Source organism: Equus asinus, chromosome 10, assembly GCF_041296235.1.
Source record: "Equus asinus isolate D_3611 breed Donkey chromosome 10, EquAss-T2T_v2, whole genome shotgun sequence".
NCBI lineage: Eukaryota > Metazoa > Chordata > Mammalia > Perissodactyla > Equidae > Equus > Equus asinus.
In genome coordinates, this window is record NC_091799.1 from 53203432 (window position 1) to 53223781 (window position 20350).

Genomic DNA, 20350 nt, shown 5'->3' on the forward strand with positions numbered 1-20350 from the left:
TGGTCAGGACCGACAGCTTAGGGATGCCAGGTGTGGATGGCAAGTCAGAGATAACGAGCAGGGGAGAGGATTGCGTTTATCAGATGAATACAGCAGCCGGGCCATCTCCCGCAGGAGGTTGGGATGGAGGCCAGTTAGCAGACACACCAAGCAGCAAAGCTGTGCCTTCATGCAAATGGCCGTGGGAGGAGCTCGGGGACCCCAGGGCCACCCCATAGCCGACTGGAGCAGGGCGCACCCCAGATTTCATCTCCTGCTCCAGGTTTTGTGACTGATGCCCCCAGAGTAGGAGCCTGGCCTGGACTCTACAAGAGAACAAAGACAGAAGGAGAATGTTCCAGAATAAAGGGGTGGGTCATCAGGCCACTCTGATGGTGTCTACATGGAGGAAGCAGAGTTGTCATGGAAACCAGCAAGCCACAGGAATCAGGGCAGTTTCTCATCCCTTCTTCCTCTGGGTCCTCTCTGTACATGAGCTTCTGTTCCAGACTCTTCTTTGTCCTCCGGCGAACTTCAGCTTGCCTCGAGCTTTCGTTGGCATTACGAGCTCCTGTTTTGGGGACCTGGCCTCATCTTACTGGCTCATTCTTGAGTCCTGATTCCAAAATCCAAGGAGACAGAAAACAATTGGCCTTCTTGGCCCCATGACTGATCCGGTGAGTAAAGCTGAGCGCCTCACGGGGCGTAGGACCGGCTGTGCTCCAAGGGCTGGCGGAGAAGGCGGCTTGTGGAGGGTAGCTGGAGGGGAGGTGATTTCAGTACCTCCAGGACCATGAAAATGTGTTACGTTTACACACGGAGTCAGCGTGGTATGATGGCTGAGATCCTGGCTCTCGGAGTTCTGAGTTCTGCTAGGCCAGCGGTTCTCACCTGGGGAGATTCTGCGCCCCCAGGGGACACTTGACAATGGAGACATTTTTGACTGTCTCGACTAGGGGATGGGATGCTACTGGTATCTAGTGGGTGGGGGCCAGGGTTGCTGTTCCACACCCTACAATACACAGGACGGCCCCTCACAGATGGGGATGGCGCCCCAGGTGTCAGCAGTGCAGAGGGTAAGAAACCCTGTCCCAGCATGCGAGAGACCCTGTCTGGCTCCCTCTCTCTCCATAGCTGGAATCTATCATAATATCTACCTACCCACCCGTTCATTTGTCTATCATCTCTCTACCTCTCAGTCTGTCCGTTCCTCCATCCATCCAGCTATCAACATCTATCATCTATAGTATCTATCTGTCTATCTATCTGTCATGCTAGTGGCATCTAGTGAGTGGAGGCCAGGGCTGCTGCTAAACATCCAGCAATGCACAGGATGGTCCCCCCAACAAAGAATGACCGGACCCCCAGTGTGAACAGTGCGAGGAGGAGAAATGCTGAGTGAGGCAGGCGTGTGTCCTCTCGGAGCCCCTTCCGTACAGAGCAGGTGCCAGGGGGAGCACCCATCCATAGAGCTGCTGGAAGGCACAGGAGATCACGCTCGCCTGGCCTGGGGTGAGAACTCAGTCATGCAACTAGTTTGTATTCTTCTTCTTCTTTTTTTTTTTTTGAGGAAGATTAGCCCTGAGCTAACTGCTGCCGCCAATCCTCCTCTTTTTGCTGAGGAAGACTGGCCCTGAGCTCACATCCATGCCCATCTTCCTCTACTTTATACGTGGAACGCCTACCACAGCATGGCTTTTTGCCAAACAGTGCCATGTCCGCACCTGGGATCCGAACCAGCAAACCCCAGGCCACTGAGAAGCGGAACGTGTGAACTTTGCTGCGCCACCGAGCCGGCCCCTGTATCATTCTTAGCACTCGACAGTTTTGATGTTGGCAGATGAGGAAACTGAGGCAAAGAGAAGGTGCCTCCCTGGCCAGGGTCCCTCAGCCAGGATCAAATGCAGGGTCACTTGATGACACACACACAGAGCTCATCCTGCAGTGCAGGCGAGGCGGGTCCCCTGCGGGGGCAGGTGAGGCACCTGCCTTGGGGTCCACATGGTTGAAGGGATGTCTTTTGGGATGGAGAAGGGCTCTCAACCTAGGGGCTTGGCTGAAACCACGGCCACATCTCTCTCTGGCACCGTCCAGTAGAACTTTTGTGCTTGTATCTCATGGTCCAATATGGCAACTACGAGCCACATGTGGCAGTTGAATACTTGCAAGGCAGTTTGTGCAACCCAGAAAATGACTTTTAAGGAGTTTAACTTTAAATGCCCAAATATGGCTGGTGGCTACTGCATTGGACATCGCAGCTCTAGACTCCATGAGACACAACATTTTCAACAGCAGGAATGGAATTGAATTCCTTCTCCTCCGTCCATTCAGGGACATGAATACACAAATCTCAGTTTTCCCATCTGACAAATGGGGGAAGGCTTTCTGCCCTGCCTCCCCGCCCCCCACTGAGTTTGGAGATTCAGCTGCACACGTGGGTGGGGAGGCACAAAGAGGCGTGGGCCCTAAGAGCAGGTTTCAGCAGGACAGCAAAATGGCACCTGCCCAGTGATTGTTTACAGGTCTTCACCGGCTTTTATATCCCTTCCGAGTCTCCTGCTCCCTGTTGTAGGCTCCTGCTATTGAAACCCAGACAGACACTGTTGGGGCATGCCCCCAGGCAGGGGGTTGCGTGTTGAGCACAGATAATATGACATTGTGTGACCCTATTTATATGAAATGTCCAGAATAGGCAAATCCAGGGAGAGAGAGAGTAGAGTGGTGGTTGCCAGGGGCTGGGAGGGGCGGCATGTGTCCCATGCATGTCAGTAGCTCGTGACTGTGTCTAGCAAGGCTCCTTCTGTCAAGTATACTGCCATCCAGGGCTCCCAGTCTTAGTAATTCGATCACCGTCTGCATAGCCAAGAGTCATTCCTGTTTCTTCTCCTTCCACATCCCTCCTCCCTCCACAGTGAGCGAGTCCTCTTGGTCACTCTAAAACCTCCTCAACCAGCCATTCTCCCCAATTCTACCAGCCCCACCTTGTCCTGAGCCTTCCCCGTCTCCCACCTGAGCAACTGCCCCAGCCCCTCATTAGTCTCCAGATCTTTGTCTTCACCCCCAACAGGCCCCTTTCCTAGAGACAAGAACAAGGTTTTAAGTAAGCTTTTTCTTTGGGAATGCTTTTAGATTTGTAAAGGAGGTGAAATGTCAGAGAGAGAGTTCTTATAGACTCTTCCCCCAGCTTCTCCTGACGTTAACGTCCAACATAACACAGCATTGCTACCAAAACCAGGACATTAACACTGGTACACGACTAGGAACTCAGCTCCCGACTTCATTTGGATTTCACCAGGTTTTCCATTAATGTCATTTTTCTGGTCCTGGAGCCAATTCAGGATTCCTCATTGCATTTAGCAGGAGTCAGATTATTTGAGGTAAAATTTGCATAACGTAAAATTAACAATTTTAAAGTGTACAATTCAGTAGCATGTAGCACATTCACAATGTTGTGAAACCATCACCTCTATCTAGTTCCAGAACATTCCATCACCCCTGAAAGTATACCCCATCCCCATGAGCAGCTGCTCCCCAACCCCCTCCCCCAGCCCCTGGCAACCATTCATCTACCGTCTGGCTTTATGGATCCTGCTCTGGACGTTTCATGTAAACGGAATCACATGAGATGTGGTTTGGTGTGACTGATTTCTTTCACTCAGCTTAGTGTTTTCAAGGTTATGCATGTTGTAGCATGTATCAGTGCTTTGTTTTTGTGGCCAAATAATATTCCTTTGTATGGATACACCACTACCTTAGTCCATGCGGGCTGCTATAACAAAAATACCCGAGACCGGGTGGCTTATAAACAGTTGATTTCTCACAGTTCTGGAGGCTGGAAGTCCAAGATCAAAGTGCCAGCAGATTTGGTGTCTGGTGAGGACTTCCTGGTTCATAGACGGCATCTTTTCACCGTGTCCTCACATGGCAGAAGGGACAAAGGAGCTCTCTGGGGTCCCTTTTATAAGGACTCTAATCCCATTTATGAGGGCTCATGAGCTGAGCACCTCCCAAAGACCTCCCCCCCCATACCATCACATTAGGGGTTAGGATTTCCACACATGAATTTTGAGGAGACACAAATATTCAGTCCATAGCAACCACATTGTGTTTATCTATTCATGTGTGGATGGACATTTGGGTTGTTTCCACCTTTTGGCTGCTGTAAATAGAGCTGCCGTGAATGTGCGTGTGTGAGTTTTGGGGTGAATACTTGTCTTCTGGAGTGAGAATTTAAAATCATAAACCAGGTTGCATTGCTGCTCTAATTAAACCCTCCCAGTGACTTCGCATTGCTCTAGGAAAGTATCCGGGAGCTCCTCTCCAAGGCCCGTGAGGTCTGGCTGGCTCCCATCCCCCTACCTGGAGCCCCTGGCCCCGGATCTTCTCACGCTGGCTCCCTCGTCTCCCGCCCAATCACAGCTCCAATGGCACCTTCTCAGAGGGACCCACCCGCTCCAAGAGCCACATCTCCCTCGGCCCCTCACCTTCTCACTCTATTTCACGTGACTTGCTTTATCTTCTTCCTAACAATTGATGTTACCCAACCCCTTGGTGGTTTTTTCCTGTTCTGTCCTACCTGGCTCTCTGCGCTGGAAGATCAGCTTCCTGGGTGCCCAGCTCTTGGTCCTCCGGGGCTCAGCAGGCTGCCTCTCCCAGAGACGACACTCCATGAACAGTGGCTGGCCAATGTGCCAGCGCTTCCCTGATGAGCCAGTGACCTGTGAGGACATGGTCGTCTGCTTCTCTGAGAACGGATGGACTGGCCTGGCCCTGCCCAGAGGGACGTGATGCCAGAGAACTACGGGGCTGTGGCTTCCCTGGGACAGCCATTTCAAAAGCCTGCTGGGGTGTCCCATCTGATCAGGTGGACGAGCCACCCAATCTGAAATTGCAAGGAGATGAGCAAGTCTGATTTGTACTGAGAGTGGGTCGAAGAGTGAGTAGGAAGATTCTATTCTGAAGGACGAGATTTGTGAGGAGGCACAGAAACACACGGTGCTATCAAGTGGACCCCAATGGTGTGGCTCCCAGGAATTCTGGTTTGGACAAACCTGTTAAGAGGAGAAAACCGGGTTGGGGAGAAGGCCTAGCTGTCTTATCCCCGAGTCGAGGATGTGTGGAGAGCACCACCAGTGACAGTATAGAAGCGATTGTCAAAGACGGGATGATCTCAGAAGAGATCTCAGAGAATACTGATGTTAATACCCACTTGTCGTACTTCAGAAAATTCTAAGTGAACAGATATTCTTATATATGTGAGCAATGAGCCAAGTGGTTTTTTAAATTTTTTTAATGAGTTAATGATAGGTTACAATTTTGTGAAATTTCAGTTGTACATTATCGTCTGTCAATCGTGTTGTAGGTGCAACTCTTCACCCTTTGTGCCCACCCCCCACCCCCCTCACTTTGCCCTGGTAGCCACTAATCTGTTCTCTTTGTCCACAGTTTAAAGTCCTCCTATGAGTGGAGTCATACAGAGATTGTCCTTCTCTATCTGGCATATTTCACCTAACATAATTCCCTCAAGGTCCATCCATATTGTTGCAAATAGGACGATTTTGTTCTTATTGATGGCTGAGTAGTATTCCATTGTATATATATACCACATCTTCTTTATCCAATCATCTGTCGATGGGCACTTAGGTTGCTTCCACGTCTTGGCGATTGTAAATAATGCTGCAATAAACATTGGGGTGCATAGGACTTTTGCTCTCTGGATAGATACCCAGTAGTGGAATAGCTGGATCATATGGTAGTTCTATTTCTAATTTTTTGAGGAATCTCCATACTGTTTTCCACAGTGGCTGCACCAGTTTGCATTCCCACCAGCAGTGGATGAGGGTTCCTTTTTCTCCACAACCTCTCCAACATTAGTTACTATTTGTTTTAGTTATTTTTGTCATTCTAATGGGTGTAAGTTGATATCTTAGTGTAGTTTTCATTTGCATTTCCCTGATGCACAGCGATGATGAACATCTTTTCATGTGCCTATCGGCGATCCGTATATCTTCTTTGGAGAAATGTCTCTTCATGTCTCCTGCCCATTTTTTGATTGGGTTGTTTAATTTCTGGTTGTTGAGTTGTGTGAGTTCTTTATATATTATGGATATTAAGCCTTTGTCAGATGTTTTACTTGCAAATATTTTTTCCCAGTTAGTGGGTTGTTTTTTTGTTTCAAACCTGTTTTCCCTTGCCTTGAAGAAGCTCTTTAGTCTGATGAAGTCCCATTGGTTTATTGTTTCTGTTGTTTCCCTTGTCTGAGAAGACATGGTGTCTGAAAAGATCCTTTTAATACTGATGTCAAAGAGTGTACTGCCTAATTTTCTTCTAGAAGCCTTATGGTTTCAGGTCTCAGCTTTAGGTCTTTGATCCATTTTGAGTTTATTTTGGTGAATGGTGAAAAAGAATGGTCAATTTTCATTCTTTTACATGTGACTTTCCAGTTTTCCCAGCCCCATTTGTTGAAGAGACTTTCTTTTCTCCATTGTATGCCCTCAGCTCCTTTGTCAAAGATTAGCTGTCCGTAGATGTGTGGTTTTATTTCTGGGCTTTCAATTCTGTTCCATTGATCTGTGCACCTGTTTTTGTACCAGTACCATGCTGTTCTGATTACTGTAGCTTTGTAGTATGTTTTGAAGTCAGGGATTGTGATGCCTCCAGCTGTGTTCTTTTTTCTCAGGATTGCTTTAGCAATTCTGGCTCTTTTGTTGCCCCATATGAATTTTAGGATTCTTTGTTCTATTTCTGTAAAGAATGTCATTGGGATTCTGATTGGGATGGCGTTGAATCTGTAGATTGCTTTAGGTAGAACAGACATTTTAACTATGTTTATTCTTCCAATCCATGTGCATGGAATGTCTTTCCATCTCTTTATGTCATCATCCATTTCTTTCAGAAAAGCCTTGTAACTTTCATTGTATAGGTCTTTCACTTCCTTAGTTAAATTCACCCTGAGGTATTTTATTCTTTTTGTTGCAATTGTGAATGGTATTGTGTTCTTGAGTTCTTTTTCTGTTAGTTCATTATTAGAGTATAGAAATGCTACTGATTTATGTAAATTGATTTTATACCCTGCAACTAGGCTGTAGTTGTTGATTACTTGTAAAAGTTTTCCAATGGATTTTTTGGGGTTTTCTATATATAAGATCATGTCGTCTGCAAACAGTGAGAGTTTCATTTCTCACCCCCCCCCCACCCCCATTTGAATTCCTTTTATTCCGTTTTCTTGCCTGATTGCTCTGGCCAGGACCTCCAGTACTATGTTAAATAAGAGTGGTGATAGAGGGCATCCTTGTCTCGTTCCTGTTCTCAGGGGGATCGCGCTCAGTTTTTGTCCATTGAGTATGATGTTGGCTGTGGGTTTGTCATATACAGCCTTTATTATGTTGAGGTAGTTTCCTTGTATGCCCATTTTGTTCAGAGTTTCTTTCATAAATGGCTGTTGGATCTTGTCAAATGCCTTCTCTGCATCTGTTGAGATGATCATGTGGTTTTTGTTCCTCAGTTTGTTGATGTGGTATATCATGTTGATTGATTTGCGGATGTTGAACCATCCATGTGTCCCTGGTATGAACCCCACTTGATCATGATGTATGATCCTTTTGATGAATTGCTGAATTCTGGTTGCCAAAATTTTGTTGAGAATTGTTGCATCTATATTCATCAGTGATATTGGCCTGTAGTTCTCCTTTTTCGTGGTGTCCTTGTGAGGTTTTGGTATCAGCGTGATGTTGGCCTCGTAGAATGTGTTAGGAAGTGTTCCATCCTCCCTGATTTTTTGGAATAGCTTGAAAAGGATAGGTATTAAATCCTCTCTGAAAGTTTGGTAGAATTCCCCCAGGAAAGCCATCTGATCCTGGGGTTTTATTCTTTGGGATGCTTTTGATTGCTGTTTCAATCTCTTTCCTTGTGATTGGTCTGTTCAAATTGTCTGCTTCTTCTTGAGTGAGCTTTGGGAGATTGTAGGAGTCCAAGAATTTATCCATTTCCTCTAGGTTATCCCTTTTGCTGGCATATAGTTTTTCGTAGTATTCTCTTACAATCCGTTGTATTTCTGTGGAGTCTGTTGTTATTTCTCCTCTTTCATTTCTGATTTTGTTTATTTGAGCTTTTTCTCTTTTTTTCTTTGTAAGTCTGGCTAGGGGTTTGTCAATTTGATTTATCTTCTCAAAGAACCAGCTCTTTGTTTCATAGATCCTTTCTATTGCCTTTTTTGTTTCAATAGCATTTATTTCTGCTCTGATTTTTATTATTTCTCTCCTTCTGCTGACTTTTGGCTTTGTTCTTCTTTCTCTAATTCAGTTAGGTGTAGTTTAAGATTGCTGATTTGGGGGGCTGGCCCCGTGGCTGAGTGGTTAAGTTCGCGCGCTCCGCTGCAGGCGGCCCAGTGTTTCGTTAGTTCGAATCCTGGGCGCGGACATGGCACTGCTCATCAGACCACGCTGAGGCAGCGTCCCACATGCCACAACTAGAAGAACCCACAACGAAGAATACACAACTATGTACCGGGGGGCTTTGGGGAGAAAAAGGAAAAAATAAAATCTTTAAAAAAAAAAAAAAAAAAAAAGATTGCTGATTTGGGATTTTTCTTGTTTGTTAAGGTGTGCCTGTATTGCAAGGAATTTTCCTCTTAATACAGCTCTTGCTGCATCCCATATGAGGTGGTATGGCATGTTATCATTTTCATTTGTCTCCAGGTATTTTTTTATTTCTTCTTTAATTTCTTCAATGATCCACTGCTTGTTCAATAGCATATTGTTTAGTCTCCACATCCTTGTTCCTTTCTCAGCTTTTTTCTTGTAATTAATTTCTAGCTTTACAGCATTATGATCGGAGAAGATGCTTGTTATTATTTTAATTTTTTTAAATTTGTAGAGGCTTGCCTTGTTTCCCAACATATAGTTTATCCTTGAGAGTGTTCCATGCGTGCTTGAGAAGAACGTGTATTCTGCTGTTTTGGGATGGAGTGTTCTATATATGTCTATTAAGTCCAACTGTTTTAGCTTTTCATTTAGCTCCGCTGTTTCTTTGTTGATTTTCTGTCTGGATGATCTGTCCATTGATGTGAGTGGGGTGTTGAGGTCCCCTACTATTATTGTGTTATTTTTTATATCTTCTTTTAGGTTTGTTAATAGTTGCTTTATGAACTTCGGTGCTCCTGTGTTGGGTGCATAGATATTTATAAGCATTATTTCTTCTTGATGAAGTGTCCCTTTGATCATTATATATTGGCCCTCTATGTCTCTCTTTACCTGCCTTATCTGGAAGTCTGTTTTGTCTGATATAAGTATGGCGACACCTGCTTTCTTTTGTTTGCTATTAGCTTGGAGTGTTGTCTTCCACCCCTTCACTCTGAGCCTATGTTTGTCCTTGGAGCTGAGGTGTGTTTCCTGGAGGCAACAAATTGTTGGATCTTGTTCTTTAGTCCATTTTGCCACTCTGTGTCTTTTTATTGGATAGTTCAATCTGTTTGCATTGAGGGTGAGTATTGATGCATGTGGGCTTAATGCTGTCATTCTGTCGCTCGTTTTCCGGTTTTCCTGTGTTTCCTTTGTTTCTCGTCCTGTGTGTTTTAGCCTACCCATTGACTTCTGCAATTTCTTATGCTGGGTTTCTTAGATTTTTCCTTATTTATGTTTTGTGTCTCTGTTCTGTTTTTCAGTTTAGTGGCTACCCTGAAGTTTGTATTTAGAATCTTGTTATAACATAGTCCATTTTCTGGTGGTCTCTTACTTCCTTAGCCTAGAGTGTTTCAGTCCCTTTCCTCCCCTCCTAAATTATTATTTTCATCTCTTATTCCACCTTGTGTTGTGAGTTTGTGGTTAGAGTGATAAGATTGTCTTTGCTTTGGTGATTTCCTTCCCTTTATCATAATGCCATAGTTGAATATTTGCTATCCTATTCAGATTCTATTTGTCTCCCTACTCTGTGTTTTGTGACTCCTTTCTCCCTTTTTTTCTTTTTTCAGATATGAGAGCCTTCTTGAGTAATTCTTGTAGTGGAGGTCGTGTGACTACGAAGTCCCTTAGCTTTGGTTTGTCTGGAAAAGATTTAATTTCTCCCTCATATCTGAAGGATATTTTTGCTGGATAGAGTATTCTTGGCTGAAGATTTTTATCCTTTAAAGTTTTGAATATGTCACTCCAATCTCTCCTAGTTTGTAAGGTTTCTGTTGAGAAATCCACTGAAAGTTTGATAGGGGTTCCTTTGTAGGTTATTTTCTTCTGCCTTGCTGCCCTGAGTATTCTTTCTTTGTCATTCATTTTTGACAATTTTACTACTATGTGCCTTGCAGTAGGTCTTTTTACATTGACAAATCTAGGAGATCTGAAAGCTTCCTCCACACACAATTCTCTCTCAATCCCTAGATTAGGGAAGTTCTCTTCTATTACTTCGTTCAGCACACTTTCTGCTCCATTTTCCTTTTCCATGCCCTCAGGAATTCCAATGATTCTTAAGTTGCATTTTCTCATTGAGTCAGCTATTTCTCAGAGATTTTCTTCAGTTTTTTTAATTCTTAGTTCTCTTTCTTCCTCTGTCTGGAGCCATTCAGCCTGTCTATCTTCGATTATGCTAATTTGCTCCTCTATGGTGTCTACATGTGCATTCAGGGAATCTGTATTCTGTTTTATCTGATCCATTGTATTTTTCATCTCTAGTATTTCTCATTGATTCTTCTTTATAATTTCAATCTCTTTTGTGAAGTAACTCCAGAACTCGTTGACTTGTTTTTCTATATTTCCCTTTACCTCATTGAATATTTTGAGGATAGCTATTTTGACCTCATCTTCACTTAGTTTACCCATTTCCAAGCCCTCAGGACCTATTTCTGTATTTTTACTGTTTTCCTTTTGTACTGGATCTTTTATAAATTGCTGATTGGTAGAGGCGTGGTTTTTGTGCATGATGCTATTATTCGGCTGAAGTTACAGCCTGTCGCCACTAGATGGGGGTTGAGAGCCATGCGTTCTGAGCCCTCAGCCTTCAGCCAAGATGGCGGCGCCCAGCGCAGGTTGGAGGAGGAGGGGCACTTTCACTCACTCTGACCCGTATTGGATCAGCTCTCACTTTCTGGTCTCCCAGGGCCCTGGCTTGCTGGGGTTCCCCCAGCGAAAGCTTTCCCCTGTTAGAGGGTTTCCCCTGCTCCAGAGATGGGAGTCCTGGATGATCCTGTGGATGCGCAGCCCCTCCCCGGCTCCTTCTGGCACCCGCAGCAGCGATCCCAGTCTCTACGGGCGGGAGCGAAGTTCTCTCCTACCTGTTCCAGCTCCTCCAAGGGCAGCTCCAGCCTCTCTGCCTTCCGTCGTTTGGCTGCTGTGGGTCTCTATTTCTGTTATTAGGATTTTTGTTTTTCGTTGGAAAGCAGTTGCTCTTTTTATTTGTAATTTGGAGGGGAGAGAGTCCTGGGTGAGCTCACGCTGCCATGTTGCTGACGTCACCGGAATGAGCCAAGTGTTTTGATCAAAATGAAGATTTTGATCAACAGTAGAATTAAAAAAAACCAAAAACGAGCTGTTTGCACCCTGTGAAGTGTGTTAACTTAAAAAGCAAATTTGCCTGTTATTTTACCCTCAAAATGAGTTTTTTCAGAAATGGCCCAAAGAATTGCAATTCTGGCTGTGCATGCTGTGGCAAACCACAGGCAAATCCGGAAAGAAAGGAGGGGAGCTGCTTTTATAGAGAAAGAGGGGCTGGGGGGGCTGTTCTAAAGGAAAGTCCATTGGGGGAAAGTGACAGTTCAGGGCAGCAACAGCTTCTCATAGGCTGAGCTGTGGTCTTTCTCATTGGCTGGGCTGTGGCGTTTCTCATTGGCTGGGCTGTGGTGTTTCTCATTGGCTGAGCTGTGGCATTTCTGATTGGCTGGGCTGTGGCGTTTCTCATTGGCTGGGCTGTGGGGTTTCTCACTGGCTGAGCTGTGGTGTTTCTCATTGGCTGGGCTCTGGCGTTTCTCATTGGCTGGGCTGTGGGGTTTCTCACTGGCTGAGCTGTGGTGTTTCTCATTGGCTGGGCTGTGGCGTTTCTCATTGGCTGGGCTGTGGCGTTTCTCATTGGCTGGGCTGTGGGGTTTCTCATTGGCTGGGCTGTGGGGTTTCTCATTGGCTGGGCTGTGGCGTTTCTCATTGGCTGGGCTGTGGGGTTTCTCATTGGCTGGGCTGTGGCGTTTCTCATTGGCTGGGCTGTGGCGTTTCTCATTGGCTGGGCTGTGGCGTTTCTCATTGGCTGAGCTGTGGGGTTTCTCATTGGCTGGGCTGTGGTGTTTCTCACCGGCTGGGCTGTGGGGTTTCTCACTGGCTGGGCTGTGGCATTTCTCATTGGCTGGGCTGTTGCCGGGCGGGGAGAGAAGTCTTCCTTCAGTAGTAAAGTAGTTGTACTTCCTGTCTGAGGGTAAGTCCCTCTCTTCCTGTTTGGTGTAATTGACCTGTGTGAGGGGGCTGAGAGGCCTTAGGCGGCTGCAGTTTAGTTAAGGTTTCTTTTGTTAATTTCTGTGGTGCAAACAGAATGCAGCCTCCGTCTCTCCCCTGCTCTGAAATGAACTGTTCTCCATCCCTAATGAAATTTGCAGCCCAAATCCCTCAGTTTTTCTGCTCTAGTGCTCCCAGGTTTTAGGAATTCTGTTCCAGTCCACATTGAATTTCAATTGCTCATCCTACTTAGAGCCACTTCCTTCCTCTCCCTCGGCCCTTTCTCAGGCCAGGAAACACGGGGTGGGCTGGGGTGGGACAGCTGGTTGTGCATTGTTTTCCTAAGTTACCTCCTCTCTACCTCTCTGTGCTGCTTGACTCTTCTGAAGTTGGGGAGGGGCTGGTCCATGGTTCTGTAGGTGAGCGTGCGGAAGGAAAGGTCTTACTTGGTGAACATCAGTGTACCCAGTTGTTGGTGCCCGCTGGACACCCTCCAAATGCAGATCCCCAGGGGGAACCTGCTAGCAAACACAAACACAGGTTCATTTACCCAACTCACAGCAAAAGCCAATCACCGAAACATCAGGCTTGAGGAAAGGAAAGAGGTTTATGATCGAAAAGCAGCCAGATGAAGAGATGGGAGTTAAAACTCAGATCCACTTCCTCAAAGGGAAAAAGGGAGGCGTTTTTATCTGGGGTTTTAGGTAGGGGTGGGGGAGCATGTGGCCTTGCTGGCTGGTGCCTTCAGCCCGTGTTTGGCCTTGAAGACTGAGTCTCTTTTTCTTTGACTGTCTGGACTTTTCTGTTTAGTTTTCATCCTCAGCCTGCATTTGGCCTTCTGAGGCTGAATCTCCTTTTTCTTGACCATCTGGACCTTGACTTCTTGGGAAAGAGAACTCAGACAGAAAGATCTGGTTAGTTTTAGCTGAGTATGCACAGCTGCAGTTAGCAAAGCTTATTTCAAATTTTTTCTCTAACCCAGAGATTTTAACTCATTCGTTCTCGGTTTCAAACCCTTTGGTGCCATGCAACTGGCCATGTCTCTCCCTCCCTCAGCATCTGTGTCCTCCACATGCAGGAGACACAGGCCTGTTCCAATGCCCCATCCCTCCTCCCTGTAGGCACGGGCTCTCGGAGGCAGAGCTGAAGGACGTCCTGTCCTTGGATGACGAGGTCCTGCAGGCCGTGTACTGGGACTGGACCCCACCCAGCAAGGAGCTGCTGCGTTTCCCACCCCTGCTCTGGGTGAGGCTTCGTCGAGATCTGGGTAACTGCTTGGCCAGGCGGCCAGTGGATGGCTTCACGCTCCTGGCCATCGCCCATAGGTGGGTCCAGTGTGACGGTGACACTGTCTGGGTGGCTGAGAAAGAGGACTCACTGACTGGACTGCTCCTTGTTCCAGATCCTTCTTCGCTCCTCATCCCCAGGAAATCAAGTCCACTTAGCGTGGCATTCAAGGGTCTCTAGGCCACCAGCTCTAACACACTAACTTGTTTTTTAAGTTTAGGGTAAATTCACTTAACATAAAATTCATCATTTAAAGTGTACAATTCAGTGGTATTTAGTGCATTCACAGTGTTATGCAGCGTCACCTCTAAATAGTTCCAAAACATTCCCGTCACCCCAAAAGTAAACCCCGTCCCCATGAGCAGTCCCTCCCCATGCCCCTGCCCCAGCCCCTGGCAACACTAATCTGCCTTCTGTCTCTGTGGATTTGCCCCTTGTAGACATTTCCTGTCAATGGGATCACGCACTGTGTGGCTTTTTGTGTCTGGCTTCTCTCACTCAGCGTGAGGTTTTCAGCTTCATCCACGTAGCGCATGCCAGGGCTTCATTCCTTTTTATGGCCGAGTGACGGTCCACCGTGTGGAGGGACCACTCTGTTGGCCCCTTCGTCGGCTGATGGCCGTTTGGGCTGCCCCACCTTTTTGCCGGTGTGAGCACGTGTACAAGCTTTTCTTTGAGCACCTGTTCTTCCATTTTCTGGGGGATAGACCCGGGAGAGGAATTGCTGGGTCACACAGTAACCAATTTTGTGTTTAACTTATTGAGGAGCCAAAGGCTCTTTTTTAAAATAAATTTATTTAAGGAAAAAAAGGAAAGGTGGGCCCATGTGGAGATAAACGTTCGGTAAGAAGTAGTACAGGCGTGACCTGTACTGACCCAGTGAACGTCCTGAAGCCGCTTTAGATGGACCCACATTTAGTGGCTTAGGAAGGCCAGTGGCCGCCTCTGAGCTCGCCAGGTGCCCCAGGCCCACGGGCCATGTTGCCTCTCTGCAGACAGCTGGCCGAGGTGGTCCGAGAGCGCTACCTGTCCGGGCCCGAGAGAGCCAGGAGACACGGAGTCTTGGCGGACTTCTTCTCGGGGGCCTGGAGTCAGGGCACCAAGAAACTCATCACCCTGCCGCTCGTGGGGAAACCCTTGAACCTGGACCGCAAGGTGAGGTGTCTGGACCCCCGCTGCCCGCTGCAGCCTCCACCCTGCTTTGTGGGCAAGACCACGGCTGCCTGGCCAGGACCACCCAGCTGCTTCCTGCCCTGTTTCCACTCCAACACCTTCCCGATTGCCTTCTCCTCCCCTCCCTTCCCCGGAGGGTCAGAGGTCCCCCAGCCCCCAAGCATAATTTAGGGGGTGGGAGCAGACAAGGAATGTACACCTCGCCCCCCAACTTTCCCAAGGGGAAAACACACTCACCACGTTCCGAAGTGCATTCGAGCTGCCCCCAGCTCCTGGCGTCCAGGAGGTTCCTTTGCTGGGCTCCATCCCCTCCTGAGGCACATCAGCTTCCTCCTTGTTCAGGGGCATTTACCGTTTTCTCCTGTGCATTGCCTGGCTCAGTCCAGTTTCCAGTCACTGGTTTCCCAAATGCATCCCTCACTTTAAAAACAATGCTTCTTTTGTTTTCTAACTGGGAGAGTGGTGTGTGAGTGTCATGGAAACACAGAGGAAGAAACAGTAAAATAGAAACTGCCAGCAGTTCGCCCACGTGGGAAGCCCCGCTCCCTCACCCCCTGCCCCAGCACTCATCACGCATTTCCTCCCAGTCTTTCTTCTCCTGCGCCTGGAGCTCCAAGACGCAGCATCCTTAGTGTGCATGTGCTCCTGCTCCTTCGCTCCCTTGTGTTTGCCTCTCAAACACCTCAAGGCTCAGCTCAAATGCCTCTTCCTTCAGGAAGCCTTCCAGGGTTTCCTCCCTTTTCAATTACGCATTTGTTCTTTTCTCCATGTTCCCTTCACTCTGAGGTAGAACTTACATGTTTTTTTTAAAACTTTTAGTTTTGAAATCATTTTAGATGTACAGAAGAGCTGCACATTGAGTGCAGAGTTCTCAGGGCGTTTCCCTCGGTTTCCCCTGATGTCAGCGTCTTCCACAGTGTAGCACAATGGTTACAGCGGGAATACACTGCTGAGTCTTTAGTTGTAGTTCCATTCTTCTTTTTTCTCTGTCTCCCCTGCTGGACTGGGGAGGCTGGAGGCAGAGCCAGGCCTGATTCTTACTCAGTGCTGCCCTTTCACCTCCTCGGTGCCTCAAAGACCTCTCCTGTGTGCTCAGAGCGCCCGCTACCTCAGCCTCATGCTCTCCCTCCGGGACGTGGTCTTTTCCCCTTCCTGGTCTTCTAGCGTCAGGACCTCCTGCTCCAGTCCCTCCTCCCCAGCAGTGCTTCTGACAATGCAATCTGATCATGTCTCTCCTCTAACACCTCCCCATGCCCTCTGCCTTCAGTCCAACTCCCCCAGCCTGATATTCAGTGCCTTCGTGATCCCTAGTCTCATTCCCACTGTGATCTCCCACTCTGCCTTGCAACTCAATCCTCCCCAAACTCTTGTTCTGCTCTGTCCTACCTCTGGGCCTTTGCACATGCCATTCCCTTGCCTGGAATGCCATTGTTTCCTGACATTTTTTTTACCAGACAGACTCCTACTTATCCTCTGAGGCCCAGCCTCAAAGCCCCTTGGATTCCCTGAATCCTTAGTCCCTCCCTCTGCCCCAGCCCAGCCTGTGGAGGATGTGGAGCATCTCTGTCTGGAATTGTGTCCCCCGCTCCCCCCGCCCAGCTCAGCTGGTGGCTGGCCTGGGTTTGTGGAGTGGGTGAAGGAGCTCGTGTCATAGCGGCCTGGCTGCCAGCCCCTTCCTCCTCTGCAGGCGGCCCCTCAGCCCCTGTGGTTCTCCGACACGATTGCGAACCTGCGGAAGCTGAAGGAGTTGCCGCATCACCTGCTCCACGCAGGCCGCCTGGAGGAGCTGCAGCGGGAGGTGCTGGGTAAGGTCTGCCCCGCTCCTGGAGGGTGTCGAGCGGGCCCCCGACCCCCCGAGCTTGGCGAGGGCAAGGGAGGGATGTCGGGGTCCTGGGCACCTCTTGAGGCAGAGGTTCTCATCAGGGGCCCTTCTGCAAGTGCCCCCCACCCCAGGTGACACTCGGCAGTGTCTGGAGACACTTTGGTTGTCACGACCGGGGTGGGGGTGCTAGTGGCATCTGGTGTAGGTGATGGTGCAGGGGGTGGGAAGCCCAGCCTTAGAATGACAAAGGCCCCGTGTGTCTGTCTCAGTGTATTGTCTGTCCGTCCTCTCCATCTCTATTTATCCACTGTCTCGTCTGTCTGTCTATCATCTTTCTATCATTTCTGTCTCTTTATCTACCATCTATATCTATCGATCCATATCATCTATCTACCCATTCACCCACCTTTCTGTCTGTCTGTCTCTGTCTATCCATCTATCTTTCTTTCTAAGACTTCTTTATCATCTTTATATCTATGTATGCATGCGTCTATTTATGTACCCATCTGTCTATCCATCCATCTATCCATCCATCTATCCGTCCATCTATCCATCCATCTGTCCATCCATCTGTCCATCCATCTGTCCGTCCATCTGTCCGTCCATCTATCCATCCATGTGTCCATCCATCTATTCATCCCTGTGATTCCCAACCGGCGGTGATTCTGCTCCCCAGGGGACACTGGCAATGTTTACCTTTCTGATTATCATGACTGGGGAGGATGCTACTGGCATTTAGTGGGTGGGGACCCTGCTCAAGGCTGCAGTACACAGGACGGCGCCACCACAGAGGACGAGCGGGCCCCAGATGTCAGCAGAGCTGAGAGGGCGCACCGTGGGAGGAACGGAGTGGAGAACACTCTCTCCCGGGATGAACCGGAGGGAGGCGTGTGCTCCCCTCAGCCCCGCTTCTCTCCGCAGGCAGCATGAACTGGATCACCTGCAGAGCCGTCTCGGGGGGCATCGAGGCTCTGCTGGACGACTTTGACATGTGCGCCCCTCACCTGGACTGTCCCGAGCTGGGCCTGGTCCGTGAGGCCCTGCAGCTGTGCCGCCCGGCCCTGGAGCTCCGAGGCCTGGGTGAGTCAGGCTGGCCTGGCCGGGAGGGTCCACTCTGCACCGACTTCTAGAAGCCTCACTGAGCCACCAGCTGGGTTTTCATTAACATGCACACCTCTCCTGTCTACACCTATGGGGTTTCTCCTGCTCCAGCTTCTAGAATTTGAACTGACTCTGGAAAAGCTGTGGCGTGAAAACCACCGACAACTCAGCCCTTTGCCCCAGCCCAGCAACGGTGTCTTGAAAGGGCCAGAGTGGAGATATTTCAGGCAAAATTGAGGAAATGCTGCCGATACTTAATAAAACGAGGGAGAAGACCTTCCCATGGAGTTTTTATTGGTGGAATTCAGAATATAATGATAATGACTGAGCACAACTTCTTGGTGACTCAGGTTTGCTACTGGGGAGGAAGAGGGGAGTTCTTGTTCTGAGGGGAAACATTCTGCTTCCCTGGGTTCAGCGTCACTGTTTCCGTCACCCCCTCGATTGTGCACACAGACCTGGAGAGTCCACTCTTAGCTCTTGGGGCAAGTGGGCGGGCTGGGCTGGGCCTGCTGCCCAAGAGCTTGAAGATGCTCTGCCCAGGGTGGCGTTTTGTTTGTTTGGTTTTGGCTTTTAAAATTACGGTAAAAAACACATAACATAAATTCACCATCTTAGCCATTTTTAAGTGTACAGTTCAGTGGCATTAAATACATTCATGTTGGTGCACAGCCATCATCACCATCCATCCCCAGAACTCTTTCCTCATCTCAAACTGAAACTCTGTCCCATGAAACACCAACTCCCCATCCCCTCCCCAGCCCCTGGCGCCCTCCATTCTGCTCCCTGTCTCTGTGAATCCCACGACTCTAGGGACCTCATATAAATGGAATCATGCAGCACTTGTCCTTTTGTGACTGGCTTATTCCACTTAGCATAACGTCCTCAAGGTTCATCCATGTTGTAGCATGTGTCAGAGTTTCCTTCCTTTTTAAGGCTGCATAATATTCCACCATACGTATACGCCACCGTATGTTTATCCGCCATCCATCAGTGGACACTTGGGTTGTTTCCACCTTTTGGCTGTTGTGAATAGTAGTGCTGTGAACATGGCTTTTCAAGAGTCTGCTTTCAGTTGTTTTGGGGACGTGCTCAGAAGTAGAATTGCTGGATCACATGCTGATTCTATGTTTAATTGTTTGCGGAACCGCCAGACTGTTTTGCACAGCACTTGCACCATTTCACATTCCCACCAGCAGTGCCCAAGTGTTCCAATTTCTCCACATCCTCGCCAACACTTATTTTCTGATTTTTAAAAAAATGATAGCCATTCTAATGTGCGTGAGGTGGCCAGGATGGTTTTATCATACAATTCCCACCTGGTTTTGATTTGAAGGTTTTTATAAGGGTTTTATAAAGATGCTTAAGTCCCTATATCCCTTCCGTGCTGCCCTCGGAGCTCAGGCAAATGCCACTCCTAGGAGAAGCCCATCTGGCCACCCCTGGCTGGACACCCGCTGGCTCCCCCAGCCTCTGCATTTTTCAGCACTGCACCCTGTTCCATCCATCTTAACTCTTATTATTTGCGCTGGTTTTCCTTTGCATCACCTAGGCAGCCACCAAACTCTGAGCTCCGTGAGGGTAGGGGCGTCATTCACTTGCTCCTTGCCAATTTCCACCCCTACCACATGGACCAGTCCTGGCCAAGAGCGCAGATTTTGAGCCCCACCATGTTGACTCAGATCTGAGCTCTGCCACTTACTGGTAGTGTGACCTTGCAAGTCCCTTACCGCTCCCCCACCCTGCCTGGCAGTCCTCAGCTCTCCTGTCTGCAAAATGGGGACCCTAGTTTGCCTCCCACCTAGGGCTGCCGGGAAGGGTTTGCCAGTCAGTTCATGCCTGTCCTCCTGGTCCATCCGAGGGTCCTGTTCCTGTCGCGCGGCAGCATCAGTGCTGTTGACGTGAACGGCCTTGGACGAGCCACGCTGAGCCTCAGCTTCCGTCATCTGCAAAATGCGGGATTGAGCTAAAGCGTGCCTGGAATCCCACCCCAGGGGGAGATGCTGGCGCCTTTCTTGTACTTTTGTGCTCGCCAGGAGTTGTAAACCTCGCAGGGAGTGAGTTCCCAGGAGAGCAGCCTTGGGCACGACCGCCCAGCTTAAGGGAAGGTTTAAAAGCTCAAATCTCGGCGTGTTCTTTGCAGCGTCTCTCGGTTGACACCCAGGGGCTCGCCCAGGGCGCGGAGGTGCAGGAGCGCCTGTCACCACCAGAGGGCGCAGCGGAGGCCCGTGCCCCCCGGGCCGCCCCGGCCGCTCAGCGGGCGGACCCCTCCGGCTGCCTCGGCTCTGGAGCCGCCGCGGTGCCGTCTCTGACTTTGTTTTCGTTTAAAAGGCTGATATTTTGTTCATCATCGGTTTGGGGAGCATTAGTTTTGGTTTTTAAAAAATCTCGATGGTTGAGCTGAGTGGCGCCACCTTAAATTGTGCACCCGCGGTGAGTGGAGCGCTTGCCCCTGGTCCCCGGCCCTGCCCCATATCACCCACCCGCAGACCAAGGCACAGGGAATTACAGCCATCGCTCCAGGCCCCACAGTTAGGACGCGCCAACAACAAGGGCAAAACTCACTGCCCTCCTTCAGCATCCCTGG

The 20350-nt window shown here is 48.7% G+C and overlaps 1 protein-coding gene across 1 annotated transcript in view; it reads left to right on the plus strand.

Moving 5' to 3' along the window:
- Positions 1 to 20350, plus strand: part of NWD1 (NACHT and WD repeat domain containing 1) — a 69635-nt gene that overhangs the window by 15245 nt on the left and 34040 nt on the right. The window contains 4 exon segments of the mRNA XM_014865907.3: positions 13502 to 13705; positions 14663 to 14822; positions 16528 to 16645; positions 17584 to 17742. Coding sequence (XP_014721393.1) covers positions 13502 to 13705; positions 14663 to 14822; positions 16528 to 16645; positions 17584 to 17742 — 641 coding nt within the window.